The sequence below is a fragment of the Ornithodoros turicata genome, chromosome 2, assembly GCF_037126465.1.
Source record: "Ornithodoros turicata isolate Travis chromosome 2, ASM3712646v1, whole genome shotgun sequence".
Taxonomy (NCBI): domain Eukaryota; kingdom Metazoa; phylum Arthropoda; class Arachnida; order Ixodida; family Argasidae; genus Ornithodoros; species Ornithodoros turicata.
The window spans coordinates 116026305-116048692 of record NC_088202.1 but is presented as its reverse complement, the minus strand read 5'-3'; the positions used below and the strand labels follow the sequence as shown (position 1 = coordinate 116048692).

At 45.5% G+C, this 22388-nt stretch overlaps 1 protein-coding gene across 1 annotated transcript in view; it reads left to right on the top strand.

The window, feature by feature from the left end:
• Positions 1-22388, top strand: part of LOC135383969 (uncharacterized) — a 155897-nt gene that overhangs the window by 126348 nt on the left and 7161 nt on the right. Inside the window, exons 2-3 of the mRNA XM_064613240.1 lie at positions 10396-10764; positions 15006-15317. Of these exons, the coding sequence (XP_064469310.1) occupies positions 10396-10764; positions 15006-15317 (681 nt within the window). The remainder of the gene's footprint in view (positions 1-10395; positions 10765-15005; positions 15318-22388) is intronic.

Sequence of the window (22388 nt, the reverse complement as noted above, 5' to 3'; positions counted from 1 at the left end):
GTGGTTTCAGCGCCCAAGCAGCACAATGTACCGAAACTCGAGTGCAACAGGGGTGGACGGGTAGGTGGAAGGCCTTGAACAGACTGATGAAGCTAAAGAACATTGACAAGACACATACCGCCCACCCCTATTGCACTCGACTTTCAGTACATTGTGCTGCTTGGGCGGGTGCCAAGCCACATTGGCTTGCCGGGAAACGCACGTGCCGACATAGCAGCGAGGCGCGCTGATGGCGCAGCTGAGTGCAACACTGTCATCCCGTTATCACCATCCGTCTGCGGCATACACATCCGCCGGCGCCTTTCCTTCGACACCCGCCTTGTCATGGAAAACACTGTCGCAGCCAACACCTTCCTCCACCGCATTGACCCGAAGAGGCCTTCAGTGTGTCGCTACGGCTGTCTCGAAAGGAAGAGTCAGCTCTCCATCGTCTTCGCCTGAATGTTGCCCGTACCCCATCGTTCCTGTTCAAGATCAAGCAGCGTCCCTCCTGACGGCGTGCCCCTCCTGCTCCACCGACGCCGACACCCATCATTTACTCTTGACCTGCCCAAGATATGCCGCTCCTCGGACCGCACTCACGCACCGCCTACCTGCCCTGGGGCACAGAGACCTCTCTTTGGCCACCCTACTGGGCCCCGTAGGACAGAAGCAATGGGCTGTTACCAGAGCGCTAACATGCTTCCTGGGTGACTCTGGGCTCCTGGACTGCCTCTGAGCGATCGTGTACTCATGCCCCCCTGCTGCCCATGTGCCGCTTGCGTCTTTCTCCTTTTCTGTTTCTGTTTTTTTTTAAACAAGGAATAGCAAGTCGACTTCTGCCTGGTTGACCTCTCCTTTTTACCTGCCTCTCTTTTTTCGTAATAAACATACCCCCCCCCCCGAGGGAAGTTTCAATGATAATTAAGTATCAGTTAGTCCAATTAAGTTTCAATTACAAAGAAAATGAGTTTTCTGAGGAAAGTGTCTTCACAAGTTCACATGTATATATCTTTAATATCTGAATACGTCGCTGTCTGGCATGTACCCGCTCCGTAATTTATTTATTTGTTATTCGTAAACCCAAATGACTAGAATGGTCATTACTTGGGTGTATTCACAAATAATAAAAAAAATGCATACACTGAATAAAGAAAAAATAATACAATTGTACTCAGAAACTGTAATCTCGACCGTTTGTGTCTGTCTTGATGCATATCTCCATAGATTCAGGGAAAATTAACGAACGATTAACCTAACCTATCCTAGTAGTTTTTTCTTTCTTTTTCGGGGGGGTGGGGGGCTTTGTTTATAGGAGTTGTCGAACTTGTCGTGTGACGAATTCCATCCCACCCTATTCTTCTTTTCACCACCATCAACACACTGTTCAACGGGAAAAAAGTGCCGCTTGCTTTACATCGAACGCTTTCGTCAGCATGGCATCTAACATGAGCCGCGAAAATGTTTAAACACTTTGGTGCCCTTCAGCTTGTACACACCTGTCAACGCCGCTTTCCGATCTGCAGAGACATGGGAAAACTCCTTTCTCACGCACCACTTTTGGACTTTAAACTCCGACTTCAATTCCTACTGAACACTTTACCATCGTAGCACAAACGATGAAAACATTACAGAGAGTGAACTAAAAATTCTCTCGCGCGAGACGGTGATGTATTTTCTTCTGCTTTTCTGCTGTCACCCGTTTTCCTTTATTTCAGAATTTCAATATATCGGATTAGTCTGCAACGAAGTGTGATGTGAGCAATTAGGTGCCTTTAAGTGTTGTGACATGTTAACTATTATACATCGTGTCGAAAAGAAACGTTTTTTTTCTTCTGTTAATGCCCATTGTATCGTATGTACGTCTAAACAAGAAGTATAACAACTTCTCCTGTATTCCCGTACGGGGCGGGGGGGGGGGGGCATAGACGTTTCCTATGAAAATAAGGACTTGCTATTCCCAGGCAGAAAAAAAACACACACACACACACAAGAGAAAGCAGGAGTAGTTGGTGACACTTCTCCCAGAAGGATACAGACCCCCAGGAACCGAAGAAGCGGCTTGGTCACCTCACCATGCCGTGTGGCGCCTAGCAGCGTAGCTAGGGAAAAGTCTGAGATCCAAACGCGAGCGATGCAGGAGAAGACTCTGTTGGCGGTAACGAATGCAGTGGTGCAGCATGTGTGGAATGTCGCCTTCAACAATGCAGGTGGAGCAGATAGGTGACGGAAGGTGGCCCATCTTAAAAAGGAGAGTCGGCGCCACGTTCAGTCGAAGCCTGTGGAGCAAGGACACTTCCTCCTTGGGGTAGCGGCCTACCAGGGTGTTGGCCATCGTCGGGCCAATCGAGCGCAGAAAAGAATTCGTGCTGACTGCGTTTTGGAAGAAGGCCTTTGGGCTATTCGTGCAGTATCGGTAAATGGGAAGCCGGCAGACAGACGGGGTAAGCAGAACAGAAGGGACAGAGCCAGCTGCACGGACACACCTGGCCGCAGAATGGAAGACGGCATTCTTCAAGATACCAACGTGACCCGGAATGCATTGGAACTACATGCTGTGGCTTTGAGACGACAGCATGGCGTGCAGGCAAAGGATCTCCGTGATCTCGAGGGCTTGTCAAGTGAAGACTTCAATTGTTTGCTCAAGCTCCTCCATCTTTCATGAAATGGAAATAAATTATGTTATACTATATTATTATACAGGGTGTTTTGTTTTTATCCCACATATTAAAAAAAAAAAAGCTGTGAGCGCAGCGCTGATGCCATCTTGCAAGGCGGGTTATGCAGCCAGACGAACCTCCTGTTTGGCAGTGTGTGCAACTACTCGAGGACTAAAATTTAGCTAAAATTTATTAATTAGATGTTTGGTGGGAAATGCGACATAACAGAATTGAAGCCAGCCATTATTCAAATCTACTGTCCTTATTAAACACCCTGAGAAGCGAACGCTCATTGAGGACGGGACCAGTCATTGTACCAACTTGCGCAGTCGTCTACTTTTCATGAGATATGAATTCTCGAATTTTGCCATGCGAATGAGTCTAAACCGGAAACCAGATGTCCGCATGGCCGCATAACCCGCCTGTCAAGATGGCATCAGCGCTGCTGTCACACTTTATTTATAATAAAAAAAACTGTCTGGAATAATAATAATAAAAAAAACACGCTCTGTATGTTATGCATTTTTGTGGTTTCCGTACCGGATGAGGCAAAATAACACACTCACACATCTCCTTGTTTTTATTTTCTCATCCAGCCAAATGCAAGCACACACACTGGTACAAAGACGATGATGATGGCAAAATAAACTGCTGTTTTTGCGAAGTGAAAGCGAAAGATCCATAGGATTTTCGGGACCTTTCAATTGGCCTTTCAATAAATATATATTTCCCCCCCCCCCCATAGGATTTTCGGGAGCAACGCTGTGGGCGTGTTTCACGTAGCGAATATAATTAATTCACGATGGCTTGACAACCAGCTTGTGATCGAACTCTCGCGAGGTCCGGCAAGTGGTCAAAAATCCTACCGAGCCGACCAACAGCTTTACTAGCTGCCAAGGCTGCCTCGCTATTAGATGCATCCGTTATCTAATTTTCTTTGGGGCAGAAAACGGATTGACTGTTTGTATTTAGTATACACATACCCAGTGAAGAAGACGTCCGTATGTTGTCTCCCACGTCCTTCCACAGGACCGTCGTTAATAAAGCATGCCTCGGTTCATTACATATGGGCATCCAGTGCGACAATCTTTCGTCTCTGATTTCAGTTCATAATATTTAGATAACATAAGCGCCTACAACGTACGAGGATTATGCGATAGCATCGTTTAATGCCGTACAATCGACTGCGCCTTTCTTTCAACGCCGGTAGACAGCGCCTAATCCTTTTCTCTACAGGTAGAGGAGTGAGTCAGAGCGATAAATGGATAAATCTCAGTAACAGGGCGGCGCATTCGCTTCCGGGAATCAGGCAGCGTGGAGCCAGTCAGGCGAGCTCTCATTGCTTTCTTTTTCGCGTGTGTACCCCAACATGAGAAAGAGGGATAGTAATGGAAACAAAAGCGCCGCATCTGAGAGAGGTTTTTACTAAGCCTATCGTGAGAAGCAACCCACTTGTCTTTCCGGAGCATTAAAGCTGACAACGAGATATGAGAAAGGAGGCCTTCGAGTGTGCGAGCGAAGCGAACACATGCTTGCAGTGATGTTTTGTGCTGTTTCATTACTACTTCCCAAACGTGTAATCCACTTGCGTCAAGTAAATATTCGAATTCTAAATCGTATCGTTTCCTCCACTGCAAAAGCCTATTTTTGACGACACGGCTGGAGGGTGTGGATGGGCGTTGTTGTGTGTTGAGGATGTGTCGCCTCTTGCTGCATTGCTGCAGGATAATGAAGAGAAATGTGAAACAACTGATGTTCTGAGGCTGGAACAACATAGAAGGGAAGTCGCTGAGAAGGAATGTTAGCTTAGCTCAATTGGTAGAGCCCTGGACCGGCAATCCAGAAGATGTGGGTTCGAGTCCTACAGCTGGCTAACCTTTTCAGTGACTTTCATCTTTCATCGCAAGAGAAATGTGTTTGTCAAGTGTGCTGACTGTACAAGGTGCGTCACGTAAGATTGACCAGTATTTTATTAAATTCACATGTCCTTTTTTTTCAGTAAAGTAATTGTATACATCTATTCCCGATTAGGCCTACCCAAAGGTGGTGGTGTATCAGTAGTTAGTGCAGTAGTTAATTAACTTTCATAGTTAATCTTCAGAATGAGTGGAAATAGATTGACCGCGCAATTGCAAAGTTTTAGAGCACAACTCTGAGGATTGATTCGCCGGAATCAAAACCGCAGCGCCTTTCTGTGGCCTAATAAAAAATGTGCGAAAATGCAGTACTTTCGAGCGTTGCGCGAGTTCCGCGGCCGCTTTTTCCTGTCGCTCTCTCGCGGTCACCCTTTCTCCATTGACATCACGCAGTTCTTCAAAGCATGGGGCACCCCCGCTTCTTAGCGTCCTTGTCGATACCGTTAGTTTTGTTTTCTTAAAACTGGATAGAACGTACACACTCATGGAGCAGCGGAATCAGTTATTTTATCGGCGTGGTTTTTGGAGTTTATGGATTGACAGTTTTATTACGTGACATTTATCAGATGAAATCGCGAACTGTGTCTTGGGCGGGTGTTGAGCAGATCAAACCAAACAAAATCAAAGGCGGCATTTTGGTGATAACATAGGCTGAGAAACGGCATCACTATTCCTTCTCACACTCATTCCTCTGGACAAAGCGGGGTGTTCGGAGGAACGCTTGACGAACAGCCTAATGTCATTTGAGAAAGGGGTGATACCGAGACGGAGAGAGAAGAAAGTGGCGGCAAAAGCCGCGCAGTACTCGAATATTTTGCATTTTCGCATATTTTTTTACTAGAGCAAGAAAAGCGATGCGGTTTCTTTTCTTGCGGGGTAGGCTCCTCAGGGTTGTGCTCTACAACTTCGCAATTACGCAATGAACCTATTTTCACTAATTTTGAAAATTAGTTTTGAAAGTTAATTAACGGCTGCGCTAATTACTGATACACCACCAGCCTTGGTAGGCTCCATCGGAAATAGATATATTCAAGGGCTTTTGCGAAAGAAAACTAAACCGCGAATTTAATAAAATTATCTTCTATCTTACGTGACGCCCCCTGGATAACATATTTGCAACATCTGTATAACACACAATTAGCGCTGAGTGCATGGAGACACTAGATATATTTATGTTCTAATATAGGTAACATAACAATTTATTTATTTGAATAATGATTATATCTATTGTTTACGTTGCATATTACGCTTGGACAGGAAACTATCCTCAGGAAGGCGGAGCTCCCGCCGGAACGTTGTATCTGCATTTGTATGGGTTTTTATAACAGTAGAATTGTGTAGCTAACACTCCCCTTAGCGGATAAATAAATTATTAATTATCTAGTCCACTGTAAATAAACTTCTACCAGAGTCTCGCTTATTTTTATTTCTGTATTACTATGTGGATGTCTGAACTCTCCTATCTTCTATCTTTATATGCATATAGATGGTTACCCAAGGTAAAGTGTGGGGGTTATAAGCAATGTTCTACTTCTTTTGGTTAAACACGTTCCCAGGATTCGGAAGAGAGAGAGAGACACACACACACACACACACACACACACACACACATATATATATATATATATACATACATACATACATGCTGCGAGAAATCTATGCGAATACATACATACACACAGATACATACATACATACATGCATGCATAGAGATATACATGCATACATGCATGCATACATACATACATTGGATGATGATGAGATGGGCGATTCACGCTGAGGTGGTACACTGCCCTATTGCGCGTTGGGAAAGGATGAGGGGATGATGGAGGGAGCACTTTCGGAGAGCCGTCAACAGACCGGTGGAGCACAAGTACTCCGCAAGAAGTCGAAGGCCTTGCACCTGCAAGGGAGAAATATAGGGTGCTATGGGCGCATTCGCGGGTCGTATCTTTTCCCCTTCTTTCTGTGTATATATGTTGGTCAAGCGTGCATTCCTCGCGAAGTATAGAGGGTGTCCCAGAAAACGTGTCATTGAATTTTAATAAAAAACTAAGCCACATAGAATCATGCGGTCAACGGAATTTGTTCTTACTAGATTTTTGCCACTTCCTGATGTGCATGTCGTGTAACCTAAGTTTCATTATGTAAATTTTTGCGAACTGAACTCGGAAATTTGCCATGTAAAGGTCACTTGTTTACCTCACCAATGTGAAGAGCGTCCCAGAGAGAGAATGATATTGAATGAGAATGAGAGAATGATGCCATTCCAGAGAGAGAATGATAATTGACAGGACTATTGAGGAGCTATTGTATCGGAAAAAGAATAGCCGAAAATCATGCTCTACGGAGCACGCAGAGGATAGTGCGCGACGAAGTTTTCTGCGAAATCATTGTCAGTCCGACGAAAGGAGGCTGGAAACCCAGCCCACACCGCAATTGTAGAAAGAGATAACACAGACATAGCTTATCGCGTCCGGCTTCGGCTGGGACCATACCTTCCCTCTCCCAATTTCAGGAACTGTCACTTTTTCTACTATCACTCTGTGGGCTGGGTCTCCAAACTCCTTTCGTCGGACTGACAGGGATTGCGCTCATAAAGTACATATCATCAGGCTAATGTAATAAATTTTCTTTATATAAAATGTCTTCGCGGGTTATACTTAAGTTCCCGGAGAAGCATAATGTTCGGCTATTTTTCCCGACAGGATAGATCCTGAATACCACTGTCCATTATCATGAATTTGAGTAAATTCGGCACGCTCTTCATATTGGTGGGGTAAAAAAGTGACCTTTACTTGGCAAATTTCAAAATTTTCAGGCAGATCGCTCGAACTACTACGTCACCGCCCCCTCCTCCCCAGAAAAAACACATACTTTACATACATACTTTGTCGTGGGTAACCCTGGACTTTATTTATAGTACAACAAATTTCAAACCTAAGTTTTCTATGTTACTCGAGGCAGAAGTCCAATGAAGCATGGTATTTGGAATACCCTTCTCAGGCTGAGCTCTGCCACAGTCAATCCTTTTTGTTTTCCTTTGTATGACATTAGCTTGCGAATGAGACAAAGCGTCCACAATGTATCGCAGACGTTCAGCACGTGCCATACGTAAGTCAAATGCTAGTAAATGAAGCCTTACTGTCGTACTTATATGACATGACAAAAGCACCAAACGTAGAATACAGGAAGTAGGAAGGGAGTTGCCTCATGACAGGAACCGCCGATATTTCGAACAGAGACTGTTCTTCTTCTGGGCGCCGTCCTCATCATTGGCAGGGTATTTAAAGGGTTAGGTGTGATGTGTTAAAGGTTCATGCGAAATGTGGGTCAACAGCCCGGAGGGAAGAAAGGGTCCGTACGGGCCTCTACGGCCGGAGTGAATGGCCGCTTTGTTAGAGTGTGGAGGGGATTATAGTCATCTTGGCTCCAGACCGGTTACAGAAAAATGGGAGGTTCACGAACACGTGGACGAAAGGGGACAACAGGCAGGAACGTAGAACGTAACGTGAAACGTAGAATACGTTTTTCTAAGCGAAACTGCGGTGATGCAAATTAAATATTTCATTGGCTCGATGCAGTTACGTCGCACATGAGGTTTCTGTGAGGCGGGAAACACATGACTTACCAGCATCGACTTTTTTTATTGTAACTCCCGTACAACAATTGCGCATAAAATTCTAATAGCTAGCACAGGAGAAAATTATCTATCGTACGAGCCAATTTCTCTCCCCCACACATCTCACAATTTTGTCAATTGAGGGACCAACATTATGTGGATGTTACATAAAGCCACGTGACATTGACAATAGCAGGAAAGATACAGAATATGTGTAGGGGTCAAACATGCAGAGTCATTTGTATTCAGCGTACAAAGTTTCATGAGGCCGCCTGCGTGAATCATGAGGCCAGAAATGGCGGCTTATCGTGGTCTCGCTTTCGGGGACAGTCGCGATAAGCGCGCTTCCGCAACGGAGTCGCAATCCTGCCGGTTTTAAGCTGTTCAGTACATCATGCTCCCCAAAGGCACGCGGTACGCTAGAACACAAAAACGGTGTGCCGATACTAAAGCATGCCCGTAAAGGTATCCAATACAAAGGGGGTTGTCAACTCGTCGGCAACACTGGCTGTAGAAGCCCGCGGCTAAAGACGCAGACGGCAGACGTGTGCGAGTGTACGCTTCACTGTGTTCAATCGAAGTCTGGCTCGATTCAGGAGCATCGACCTAGTGTGCTTCCCTGCACTAGTTCATTTGAATAAGTGACTGCCATCGTAATCATCTTCGCTGTACTGTCACCCGCCCTACTCCAGATGTACTTGAAGGATATTCAGCTGTAACGGTGTTGTCCCTCGATATACGTGGTTGTGCATGGTGCAGGGATGGGCATAAATACATTTTTTGAGCATTTAAATATAAATACAAAATACTTTGATGAAAGAGGTATTTAAATATTCTGCATAAATACTTTTCCATATGAGTATTTAAATACAAAATATGAATACAGTATTTAAATTCCATAAATAGAGAAATAATGATGATTATAACAATATATCAACAATAGCATTTATTTGTTAGATTATCATGGCGATATTAATATTAAAAGCTTCTCAAAGCCTTCATCATAGGGAATCAGATTCGCAAAGGAGAACAGCTCTACACAGGTGTCGATGAAGAAAGGCTGGTATTAAATTTGACTAGGATGCTTAGTACAACAAGGTAGCCGTGTAGTCCCAACCGTTGTCCGCAACAGGAGTAGAAACCCGCCATTTCAAATGGCTTGTCGCATGTGTGTGCTTGCGAAAACAAGGCATAACTGCGCTGCTCTCCAAACTCTGCCTTGCCCTTCTTACAGAAAGGTCAAATGCAGGCCAAAATTGGTATTGAAACATAATTATAAATACATTTTTCGAGTCTGTATTTAAATACAAAATATAAATACAAGCATTTATATTTTAAGTACTATTTTAATTACAATGTATTTAAATACTGCCCATTCCTGGATCGTGCACGACACAGTGTCATCGTGTCATAGTGTCATCGTGACAGATATACTGCTGGCATTTCTAGGCCTAAGTAGGAGTGGGAGTACAGGGCGGCAAGAACATCAGAAAGGAAAAACAACATTGAAAACAAAAAGTGTTGCATATATGATTACATCTTATGTCCTCGTCTATGTGGGACAAGATAACTTGGAAATGAATAATTCTACCGTTTGAGAATCAACCACACCCTGAGGGAGTGTGCTCCATTCGGATAACGTCCGTGGGAAAATCAAAATGTATGTCAAACAGTCCTTTTTTTCATTAAATGCTTTGAACTGCCATGAGTGAGATTACCGTGTGTCCCACCACCGCTGAAAGGCCGGGGTTAGGTCGAAGCATCTATACTTTTAACTTCTAGTGGATAGGCAGATACAAAAACTTCAGACAATTTCTCTTTCAACGAGATTCCAATAACTCCAGTCAGTTCTTTTGCAACTACTAAATATAAACTTGATTGGTGCCCCATTTTTTTACATTAATTTTACCTTCACTTGACACCTCGTCTATCCCCCCCCCCCCCCACCCTCCTTTTTCTGTACACTCGTCTACTGTTTTATATCCTCTTGATATCAGCCGCTGTCAATTCTTCTGGAGGCAAGATGATTTACATTCAATCTACAAAGTTTCATAATGGTACATGAAGCAGCATGTTTGAAATGGCAATGAACCGAGGGGTCGCTTTTTTTGGGTACAGTGTTCGTGGCATATTTTTGTTACGTTTCTCATAAGATCACCCTCTCCAATTTTTTTTTCTACGCTAAAACTTCTACAAAAAAATCTGCTTTTCATTACAGAGGTTTCCTGCGTGCACATCCTGCATCTGTCCGTGCCTAAGTGGGTCGAGAATGGGACTGAGGACTCTGTGTTATTGGACTGCGTGTACAACGTTGGAAAGGACGATAAGCAGCTGGTAATAAAGTGGTTCTTGAACGACGACCCTTTACCAATCTACCAGTGGATCCCCGAACTGGACAAACGGCACGTGTCGAAGAAGATCCGCGGCCGACTTAATCTGGACTTCTCATTGTCCAGCGGCAACACTTTCACAAAGTTCCGAGCATTGAACTTAGTTCGTCCCACGACGGATCTGGGCGGCAGGTACTCTTGTCACGTCAACTCGCTCGCTGGCCAGGATTCTGAGTCCAAGCTTATGACAGTTTACGGTACGTATAACGGTTAATCTATTCTAAACATTTGAAAGGAGCTACACCAAATAGCTTTTTGGGGTTCTGGAACAGCTCTCCTAGCTGATCGTCCGAACGAAAGCTAACGTACGCGTTTACGAATACTATTTCGTTTTGTCCAGTAGGCCGTGATATGTACTGCACTGCAGCTAGCGAGAGAGCTGCATGCATGGTATCGCCTACAAAAATGTGTCCGCTCCAAATGCATGCATGAAACAACGCATCTTTTTTCAGAGTTTACGACCTACAACGGCATGAAATATTATAAATGTAATTTGCGCAGCTCTATGTTGTCTATGTAATTCCGTTCAGTGAGGCGCGTAAAAACACGACCATGTACAGTTGCTTTTTTAAAAATCTTCATGCCATGTTTACGCGCGTACACCGTCTGATTATGGGGCCACCATGGAATACGTTTCGCTACGCTATTTGCTCTTCCCTTCGTAATTGTTTAGCATTTCGAAAGCTTGGCATCCTTCCAGAGCCCACTTTCAGCAACGTGCACGGTAACGAGGGCCGTTCTTGCTAATTTCCGCAACTAGGCGACGTCCAGAGAAAGACTGAGCAGAACAAGCGATGAAAAACAGACAAAACGCTCATTCTAGTGCTGGCAGTAACGTGGGCGATGTAGCTGCCTCCACCTGCCCGCTAATCTATGGGCTAATGAACGGCGCTTCGTCCCTCTGCTAATGCCCAAGAAGAGTTGCGTACGAGGACACGCCTCTTTAGCCTCCCTGCTATTAACATCCGCAGCCATAACTGAAGCTGGAGCGACTCTTTTAAGTTTTCAGGAACGGAATCCTAGTTTCTCATGCACCGCCAAATGATTTTCCTTGTCTACAGCGCGCTTGCGTGGCAGCCGTGTTTACGTCCCCACTGTGCCGTTGCTGTTCGTTCTCGGGGTTGTAACGGGTTGCCGCAAAACTTTTCGGCGCTGCATATTTAATAGAAGCGCGTGTTTAGTAGAGACAAGTGCAGTTTGGGAATTAACGATGCAGTCAGGGTAGATCGCTGGCTGGGGTGTAGAGAGCTCCAAGAGCTATACGAGCGCGTGCGTGCGTACTGTGCGCCTCCTGGGTAGTGTGATTTATTAATTAGTTCTGGTATGTACCTGCGCTTCATGCTTTTATAACGTCCGATGTTCGGCGGGATGACGACTCTGTCACTGGAACAGCGAAAACGGGAAGAGTCTGGAGCAGAGCCGAAGTCGGTTGAGAATATGTTGGGTGAATTGTTTATAAGTTCGAAATTTCGCAAGTGCGTGTACAACATTATTGGCGTCCCTTCTGTGCTCTCTCTCTCTCTGCGCACGGAACAGTGAAGTATATGTTGCGTGAACAGCTATACTCGGTCTGTATTAATGCCGTCTTCAAAGAGGGAATAAAACCAGACAAAGCGTGCGTCCTGTAAAGCGTGCTTTCACTGTACAGGCTCAGTGTACGTAGGAGAAGCAACCATGCAATATTTCTTATTCGGGCTCTCTTACCGAGCAGCATTAGTGTTACTGTGCTGTTGTAGTTGAGTGTAATGACCATGAAGCGATCCCCCTCGGGTTTGCATAGATGCACGCTTCTGGAAGAGTAAGTCATTGCATTTCAAAATGAAAACGGCCGAAGCAGGGCAAGCAAGATGGCAGCGACGAAATGAAAAGACCGAGGCCCGAACCTCTGTACTGTATACATCTCTTGCTTTAGCCAATCACAAGCCCATTCTCTGCATCACCAGTTCAAACATTCCCACCCAACATTCAAGTCACGCTTCACGAAACGACTACCAAGATATTCCAATGGTGGAAACTCATATCAAACGCAAGACTACTTCGCCATCTTAGCCGCATGTTGGCCTGTGCATATTAGCTGTGTCTCGAGTCGTGTATACCGTATGGTATAATGCATTCTGCATAAGCCGAATTGGCCAGGACGACCAAATGGGTCTTTTCTGGGAACCGGGCAACTGATTAGCGGAAGGGGTTCACCGTGCTATGATACGGTAAAAATAAGTGTCGTCAAGAAAAATAATAACGAAAGTATGAAGTACGAAGTAAGAGTAACTATTTAATACGTAAGGTTTGGGGCAGAGCCTGCCCTTCTTAGACAGTCCAGACCATCGTCTGAAGAAGGGCAGGCTCTTCAAGAAAGATTACGTCCTTCATTATTTCGTTATTATCTTTCTTGAAAACGTTTTAAGAAGCTGGATTGAGTATTATTTTACCTTCTTGATCTAAAAACAACTGCCATGGTAAATGCTACTTCGCTAAACCAAATCATTGTTCTGTCAGTTGAGGCGCTGTTACGTGCTACATTCTGAAGCGCATGATCTGATATGTATAATATTTATCTGTGCGTAGTTATCTGCCTGACAGAGTGCTACTGCCTATGCGTATGCCTCTATGCATTTAAGATGTGGGCACTCTTATGAGGGAAGGTGTAAGAAAGAAAACTATGGAGACTTTTTTACATTTGTGAACTCGAAGATTTGAAATGGTTACGGCGATGGAGCTGTGGTACCGTGTGGAAACAAAGATGAACATAAGGAAAAAGCATGAAATGTGCATCCAGCACGTATCGATGGTATAGTACACGATTTCTAATAACCTCTTGGGGACTGCAAATTATACGTTCTGCCGACACCCGTCCATTTGGTGGAAGCAAGCGGACGAATTTTAATTCGTACGTTTCATGTACACACGAGCACGCACGTAGCTATCATATCGAAGTTCGTCATGACCCATGGGAAGGCGTAAGACGATCTATATCTCGATATTGCTTCTCTACAGCCCGTGATCGTGCCGTGATCTCGAGATCACACGATTGCGATTGTGTGGCAGACAGCTCTACGTAGTGCTCAAAGCGACTGCAAAGTGGAATGCAGCCACCGCGTTTGTATGCACAACCATGCAGAACATGGTTCTGTGATGACGAAGCGTGGATAAATATGCAATACAAAAATTCTCCAAAATATAAACACCACCAAAACCGTTCAAAAGATGCAGTAAAAACTGTAAATATATGGAATGTTTTCATCGTTCTTGGTATGAAGGCAGTGCATATCTAATGCATACTTAACGAAATTTGAGCGTTGTATTAGAGATCACACGGTAAAATGAAGTCGCCTTCGTTCAGGAGGGCACAACAAAGAAGGCTTGCGCCACAGATATAAGTCATGCAGCTGAAGGCTTTCCTTCCGGCATTGCACCACAGTGCAGATTGATATGCGAGCGCCGCCCATCTTCGTAAAGTGGCGTAGGCGAAGTACGGCCTGCCGGCCCTACACGCGTAGCGGACGCACTCTGACGCGATGCGAAGGCGCAAAGGTCTTGTGCACGCCTGTAAGAAAAGATCTCGAACATTTCTTGGCAGAATTTCATGCATTGAAGCAGCCAGGGAGGCTCAACACCACATCCCACTGAAATATCGGAAATATTCTGTTCTCACCAAAATTCTCGCGAAAGAGGATCCATAACCTTCCGGAAGCCAACAAGAGCTAAAGCTAAAGCCAAAAGCCAAATTATAAAAAGAAGAAGAAAGCTTTTGCACTTGACCACCTGGAAATATGGCAAAATATGCACAATGTCCGCATTCAATTTTCATGCAAATATGCCATAACGTGCAAAACATGCGTTTATATGCACCAATTCAATTCGATTTCTCGTTTTTTTTTTTCCTTTACAAACAAACCCCTCCGATCGGCCCTGAACCACAACCAAAAGTGTTTTTCATCGTCCAGATACGAAATCATATTGCAAAAAAAAGCACCCGTCTGAAAATGCGCGCTTTAGTGACAACACACAGTGGCAATCGCGTCTCAATTCTTCACACTCTTAATAAGTTTCAAGGATTGAAAGCTCCGCAGCGTCTAGAGGCGTTTGCCATGGGAAACAGTGGAGGCCGCATGGGATTGGCGGGCGGGTACCACGTCATAGTGAAGTATTACGTAACGCTTTTAGACAGACTACTGATCATTATGAAATAAATGTTTCGAAGAACAATGGCACATGAAGGTAGCCGATATTCGCCTCGACTCCCCTCATTGTTGGTGGATCAGAGTTTTGCTAGACGGAGCAAAATTTGAACTTCGATCGCTAAAATTAATGAACAACATAACTATTACGTATCTGAAACATCGACGTTACAAGCTTTGAGAAGAACATACAGTTTGTATATGTTTACTTACGTTCACTTTACCGTCTCTTTAACTTGGTTACCCTTTCACTTTTCCAGCTCCGCCCAAGAGGTTCGACTTCTGGCACGAGCGAGTGTCTGCGCACGTGACGAACCTTTCGTGCGAAGTGGACGGCGTGTATCCACAGCCCACAGTATTTCTCTATCATAGCGCTAGCAAGGAACTCGTCACGAGACCCGTAAGTGTCGCTCCCAGCGTGCTCCGAGGCCGAGATGGGACCTACAGGGTCCGTCTGCACCACACAGTGGACGGACGCGAGCTTTCCGAAGGCGAGGAGCATGTCTTCGAGTGCGTCCTCGCTATTCCAGAGACTAATTTCAAGAGGCAACGCCGTCTGGAGTTCGATCCAGGTGAGTCTGATGTGGATGCGACCTGTTCAGTCACATTAAAAGGGCTATCGGGAAATGTAGATATGATACTGATACGGTACTGTTTCGCACTGTTTCACAGTCTACTTTGCCAAGTTTCTCTTCCGAAAAAGAGCTGAGGTTTTCCCTGGGTCTTCCGGCAAATTCTCCAGAAGAATGTCGGCACAGTTCCCCCTCAAGCCTGCACAGGGCACGTACTAACTCGCTGTCCCCCACTCCATCCTGCTGTCCTCTTTCCATTTGTTCACGTCCCTACGCCGCTCATAGCCACAGTTGCTTCGCGGGGATAATGCAGAATAAAAAAGCACACATATTAAATAAACAAGTCTTAAACATTCACACTGCCTCTGAAGCTAAGAAAGCCCCATCGATAATAACATTATGACGATGAAGGCCAGGCACACCAATGGGAGCGCAACGCAGGCGATTGTCTCCGAGCTCCTCGATCTTGTCGGGCTCCTCGGTAAATGCGTCGCGTCGACTTTCGCTTCCCAGTGCGAGCTCCGACGCGACCATGTAGCGTGGAATATGGTTTTACGTTCCTGGTTGTACGAATACGTCCGACGCTAACCCAGAATTGTCATTGCACAAGCCGATCATACGTTTCGCGAATTGCATACGCGTGGCCGCCCGTACGCCCGCAGGTCCCCAGTGGGAGGTCCCAGATTGGACTTGTTCGTGTGACGTTTTCTCCGATTTCCAGAGAGGGAATTCAGGTATACTCTCAGCATCCGGCGTCTGCTCATGCCATGCAATAAATTGCACATAAAATATTTCACTATTTTGCGTCGGATTTCTGGCATTATTGTCGTTGACGAACGACGTCTAAAACGGAGTTTTAGTCTTCGGAATCGGTCAGGACGGATACGGCAGTCCTTTTGAGGCAAAAAGCGCGGACTATATTTGCTTTATATTGTCAGATGTACCGCTATACACACTTCTGTCGTAACACATAACCTTCGTATGGCTACGGACATGTTTTGATTGTGAAATCCAGCTGATTTCATTTCAACCCATTCAACATATTACGTTTTTAGGCGACCTATGTTTCCATGTTTTGTTTCTATTTCTATTTTATTATATTCTATTTTAGTGCATAATATGTGTCATATTCAACATCTATGAACTATCATCACGTTTGTCCAAACCTCTTGTCATCTTCGGCACCTTTACCACATCAAGCAAGCATCCCTGCAGTGGAATGGCCAACGTAATTCTTGACGGCTTCCTTCTCATTTCACGAGAAGAGTTCACTCATTAACCAAGTCTATCGCATTTATGTACTAATTGCTATTTTATAACGTGGTCAACGTCATCTTTTAGTATGAGGCCGGAAATACTCTGCCACACGACTATCCGCGTAATAACAACGACATATTAGACGGAACATTTTTCCTAAATATCAGGCCGCACGCGTCGATTATAGTACTAGCGGTGGTAATGCAGGTTTCATGTCAAAGCATTCGGATATGGACTTATAATGCGGTGCGGGTTAAATATATATTGCATGCCTCATTCCACTAATTAGAGAGCAGATGCCACCATGAAGGCACATCGTCTGTGACATTTGTAAGGCGAATGCGAATAAGGAAATGGACGAACATCATCTGCGCGTTATTACCAAGAAACGGGCACTACAAGATGAATTGTACCTATAGCTAATGATACCCTGTACCGCACCATACTATGTTCTTAATAATTATGCGATGCCATGCTTTGAGCTTCATATAATGGGTGTCTTTTTATAGCGTTACAGATTGTTTATATATAAAGAAGCTGTGACAGCAGTATTTGCAGGTAGGATGTAGGGCTAAGCGGAAATTCTGTCGTAGAGAGTAGAGACGTCTAGAGACGTCTAATTACCAAAAATTAATTAAATAAATTTAATTATGTTTCTTTGTGGGACATGCGAGCTGGTGGTGATGGAACAGCTTGCCGTAGTCGGCCACACGCAGGCGGGCAACGTAACGGCTATCGCAGAGGGGGGGGGGGATCGTGCGTCCTGGGCCGACTTCACGGGGCGCTGTGCCGACATTTGTCTTATGGCGTCTGAGCAAAATCGAGAGAAAACACCCAGACAGCACAGCCGACACCACGAAGCAAATGCTCGCCGTTGTCGAGCCAGGAGCCCCAGGCAGGAGCTCGCCGTTGTCGACCTCACAGAGGTGGGCCACGTCATGACTAACGCTCTAGGGGGAACGTGCGTCCTGGGCCGACTTCAAAGGGAACTGTGTCGGCATATGTCTGACAGAGGAAAAAACCCAGGAAAACCACCAGATAGGACAGCTTGCACCGTGATTGCAACTCGGACAGTAGTATTGGAGCCGGGAGCCGGCAGGTCATCGCCTGCACCAATGAGTTCCATCGCTCCCAAGCACGAGGCCCTCTGGCGTGGAGTGAACGTTGTTCTCTCCGCGGTCGAAAAACGGTTGGTTTCGATTTCGGCTCATTCGCATAGCAAAATTTGTCAATTGATGCCTCGAAGTGCGTGCGAGTTCTAGAATCTTAAAAAAGAAAGTGCCTTTAAATAATGGCTGGCTCTCACATCATCATCATCATCAATCAAAAAGTCAATGAATGAATGGTACGCAGTTATCCGTACGCTAGGTGAAAACCCTCTCCGACGGAATGTCCGACTCACCTGTAAAAAGAGCATCTGCGTTATACTCTCATCACCTTTCTATTAATATTTTTTATTGTAAACATGTAACCGATTTTTAAAACAAGGACACCTTGTATAGAACCTTTGTACGAGCGACATGGCCGAGCGGGTTAAGGCGTCCCGCTCGTTGGTTGTCGCTGTGGTCGTGCTGAAGACTGGGAGGTGTTGGGTTCGAATCCTACCACCATCTGTGCCATCTGAGGTTTTCCCTGGGTTTTCCGAAAACTTTCCTGACCAACTTACTAACCCCGTGTCCCCCACTTCTTCCTGATGTCCTCTCTCAATCTGGCCACATCTGTACGTCGCTCACAGCCACAATTGCTTCGCGGCGCTAACACGAAGAAAAAAAAAACCTTCGCGCTTTGTGTTGTTTTCCGAGTAATGTGCCTGCCAGTCGCCTGTGTGATCTTCAGGATGATGGTGAAGTTTGTTGGCTCAAGTCATGCAGGGCAGACAACGGTATTAACGTAATCTGTTTATTGCCCCTGTTTTGCTGTTGTAGGAACGGGAATACGAAAGCTCGTCATTGAACTTCTTGTACTAGACTCTGTACGCTCCGTCGTACCATATCCTGTAAGCGCGTTGTACCAGACTCGTACTAGACAAATACTTTATTTGATCTATGTGACATTAGCGGCCCTTATCGCGTATGTGTGACAAATTATACACTGCAGTCGCCCTGCGTGTGGGGCAAAAGGTGCGGAATGGACTATCGTAGAGAGGCGAGCGATTTTTCTGGTCGAATGACAAGAACGGTGCCGGCGTAACTTGTAGGGTTGCCACCAGGCCGGTATTATACCGGCACGACCGGTTATTTGCGCGCTCTGCCGGTTGCCGGTAGGAAGGTGATACCGGCAGCCTTTTGCGGGTATTTGTGGCTCAAGACCGGTTTTCCCTTCAACATTTCACTACAGCTTGAATAAATCTGGAGCACAGACCCAACTCCGCAGTCACCAGTCGTTTTCTTAGTTATTCATTATTATTATTATTCATTGTTATTATTCTCATTGTTATTCATTAAGCCTTGTGTTCGGTGGGGACAAGAGCAGTGGTTGTGCAAGGCTGTTGGTGGTTGTGTCGAGCCAGCTAGAACGTTCATCACCCACTTTCCCTTTCCCACGAGCCTTTCCTCCTTCTCTGTCCCACCTCCTCTCAGCCGGTATTTTTCACTTCGAAAGGTGGCAACCCTAGGCGTAAGCTTGGCCCGTGGAGTCTGAGTTTGCACTGAGTGGCAAGCAATACAGTACTGTGAAATGGACACTAATCACCTTCACTGGTCGTATCTAAACTCGCGTCTATGTTGGACAGCAAGGTAGCATGAATATCGTGAAAGGGGCGTGCGTAAGTTCTACAGGTTCAAATCATCGAAGGATTCTACACAAATAGCAGCTGTCACCATAAGCTTGCACTGCAACATTCTTCCCAATATCAGTCCGAATTTGCACACCTATACTTACGTGCATCCATTAAAAAGGAAATGCATTAAGGCGTATCTAATGACGTCTGTACATATCTACATTTAATTTTTCCTAAAAGTCAAATCAAGTCAACGTCTGTTCAGCAGCATACTTGGGAACTGAGATAAAGATGCGATGCGAATAACGAGGGCAATATTGAATTGTGGCAGTCGTCGAAAAAGTCGGACTTGAGTTATTGGGCACCTTCATGCTTATGTTGTGTTCGTCTGCTTCAGCCCCAGAACAGCTACTTTCTATCGCATAACGAGGGTTTTAGTGCCACAAATACTCCTACAGCACCGAAGTTCACGGAAGCTCAATCTACGTGCAGCATTCGTTGTGTTGAAACAAATGCAAGATTCCTTTTTTTCCTTCGGATTTCCCACGTGTGATTTTCTACAGAACTCATGCTATAAGGCAGCTTGATTCGGATTCGTGGAGTCTCTGATCAATAAATTCCAGACTGTGCCTAATAACTTTCTCAATAGCGAAGGTTCTCTTGGATTTCGCCTTCCTTCCACGGAGCCCCTGCAGGTTCATTTCTAACTCTCATATGGCCCGATATTAACGGAAGACGGTGAAGAAGAAGAAGAAAAAAAAAGGTAGTGAGGGATAGAAATAAAGAAAAATGCAATCGAAGCGAGGAAGGGTTGAAAGCCCCGAGGGCGCCGAAGTGGCTGGAGCAAAATTACATAAATATTATTAATAAGAAGAAAGATTGGAAGATTGCTGCGTTTCTGTAGTGTGCTTTGCGTGGTGGATGCAGCATCTGAGAATTGCAGTGGACAGAGTGAAAGGACGAAAAGTTGGGAATGAAAAATGCGTGCAGGGCAGTGTAGGTGACAAATCTGCCACGTCGAATACGTCAGAATGGTTGACGCCGCGAGCCGCAGCTCTGCAGCGTAGGTTGTCTGAATACTATCTCCCTCTGTGTAAAGAGTAGGGAGTATTCTGTGTACAGAGGGAGCTACTATGCAGAAACCCTTATTGCAACGCTCTCTCCAGTGCCGCTCAACGGCTTCTCCCGATCATTATACAGCACCCGATCCTTATATCGTTTTGGGTAATTCCTTTGTAAATGTTGGGACGTTTCGAAGTTGAATCTAAATTATTGTCATGTTTTGCAATATGTTACAATGGTGTGAAGACTGGGCATAATTGATATCTACTATTGGTATACTATGTAGCAGCAGGTATGACGACACGGAGGTAAGAATAGACAAGGACGATTGCCACTTTTCTTGCAGACAGGTCTTCTTGTCAATACCGTACTACAGAGTCCGAACTCTCTCTCACGAACGGGTCTTCTGCTTATAATCTAGACAGATGCTGCTGAAGAGAACTCGTGGCGCATTTCTGCCAGGTCCCCCTCTCCGACACAATCGCGTATGAATCTTAGCCGTATGAAAGAACTCCAGATGTTTTTTGCTGTTGCCTTTGATACGCTTGGCGAGCCTGCCCAAGCTAGACCTCCGCCATGTTTGGAGGATCTTTTCATACGCGTCGCTTACGTCTTGCTTGGAAGCCCTGCGAAAGTTCCTCTTCAAATGCCGCATCCCTCCTCTGTTCATGCATCTGTCTAGGAACGGTAACAAAGCCTCCTTCCTTGTCAGCGGTTACCAACTTGACCTCCGCTGATTTGCAGTGCTCAACGACATGCCCCGTTTCACGTTGACTCGAAGTTGGGAGCCCTACGTGCTCGACGGCCTGATAGAGGCGGACTTAGGACTCGTCCTCGTCTATTCTTCCGTCCGTGTCGCCGTCCTCGGTAGCTCAGCCGGTAACGTGCCGGCTTGCTGAGCTCAAGATTGCCGGCCGTGCCGAATGATCGCCGGCCGAGGGCGGTAGCAATGTGAGGAATGTAAACATTGTTTCCAGCACCGTGTGTCGGAGATTTCCGGCGCACGTCAAAAGAACCCCGGGTGGTCCAGATTACCTTAATTACCAGTCTTACCCCGCGGCGCGTGCAACATGCCGCGTGTGTAACCTTAACCGTAACTTTAACCTAACCGTAACCTTACGTGTAACATCACGGTAGCATTACCATTTTTATTTTTCACCATTTTATTTTCTGTCCGTGTCGTCATACTTGCTGCTCACACAATAAGCACTGTGTAAGGTATTTCTTTTGTTAGTTTATTCTTTTTGAAACTTTAGTATTGCGAAACTCGTTATTGCGAACGGTATGAGTGTTCGGTAAAACACCCGTATATACCCGACTCCTGGATGAGTTATGACTGCAGCGGTGCCGGAGAATGGCGTCATTTTCGGTTCGTGCGCTTACGCGTACCACGGCAGTTATTATCACGCGTACATCTGTGGTCTATCACGTAATACTGGTGGCATGGCACGGGTAGGTATGGTGCCATCGCAGTAGTACGAGTATAGCAGTAATTCGTTTTCCCTGTGTCTTTTCGATTGATTTCCAAGAACGAGGCCCTCCATATGCTAGCTGAGGGCAAATACGTATTCTACGTAGAAACACTTAGAACATTAGTAACGTTCCGAATTTGATCATTCACAAAACACTAGCTGCGTTCTCATCCGGGCCACGTGCTGGAACATCAAAGGAATGGTCTCCACAGCCGCTCAAAACGGAACGTTGCAAGCACAAAAGGGGCACATATTCTCACACGAAGAGCGCAGAAGATGAGCCATGTAGGCCATAACCAGCTTTTCGTCCCTCCCGTCCCAGACGGAGCTTTCACGTAAAATATGAAAACGTCGTTGGTATGCTGCACGCAGAAAGCTCTCGCTCAAGGCGCTGTGGCATACGGAATCCATAACACGTTCCGCTATGAATAACGATGACCGACGTAAACCGAAAGAATCGCCTTTGTCAAAAAGAAGCAACTTGCGATAAAAGTGGAAGGAAGATCTGTTTGCGTTTACAGTCTTGAATGGCTACTGAAGTACGTCCACGAGGGTGTGCGT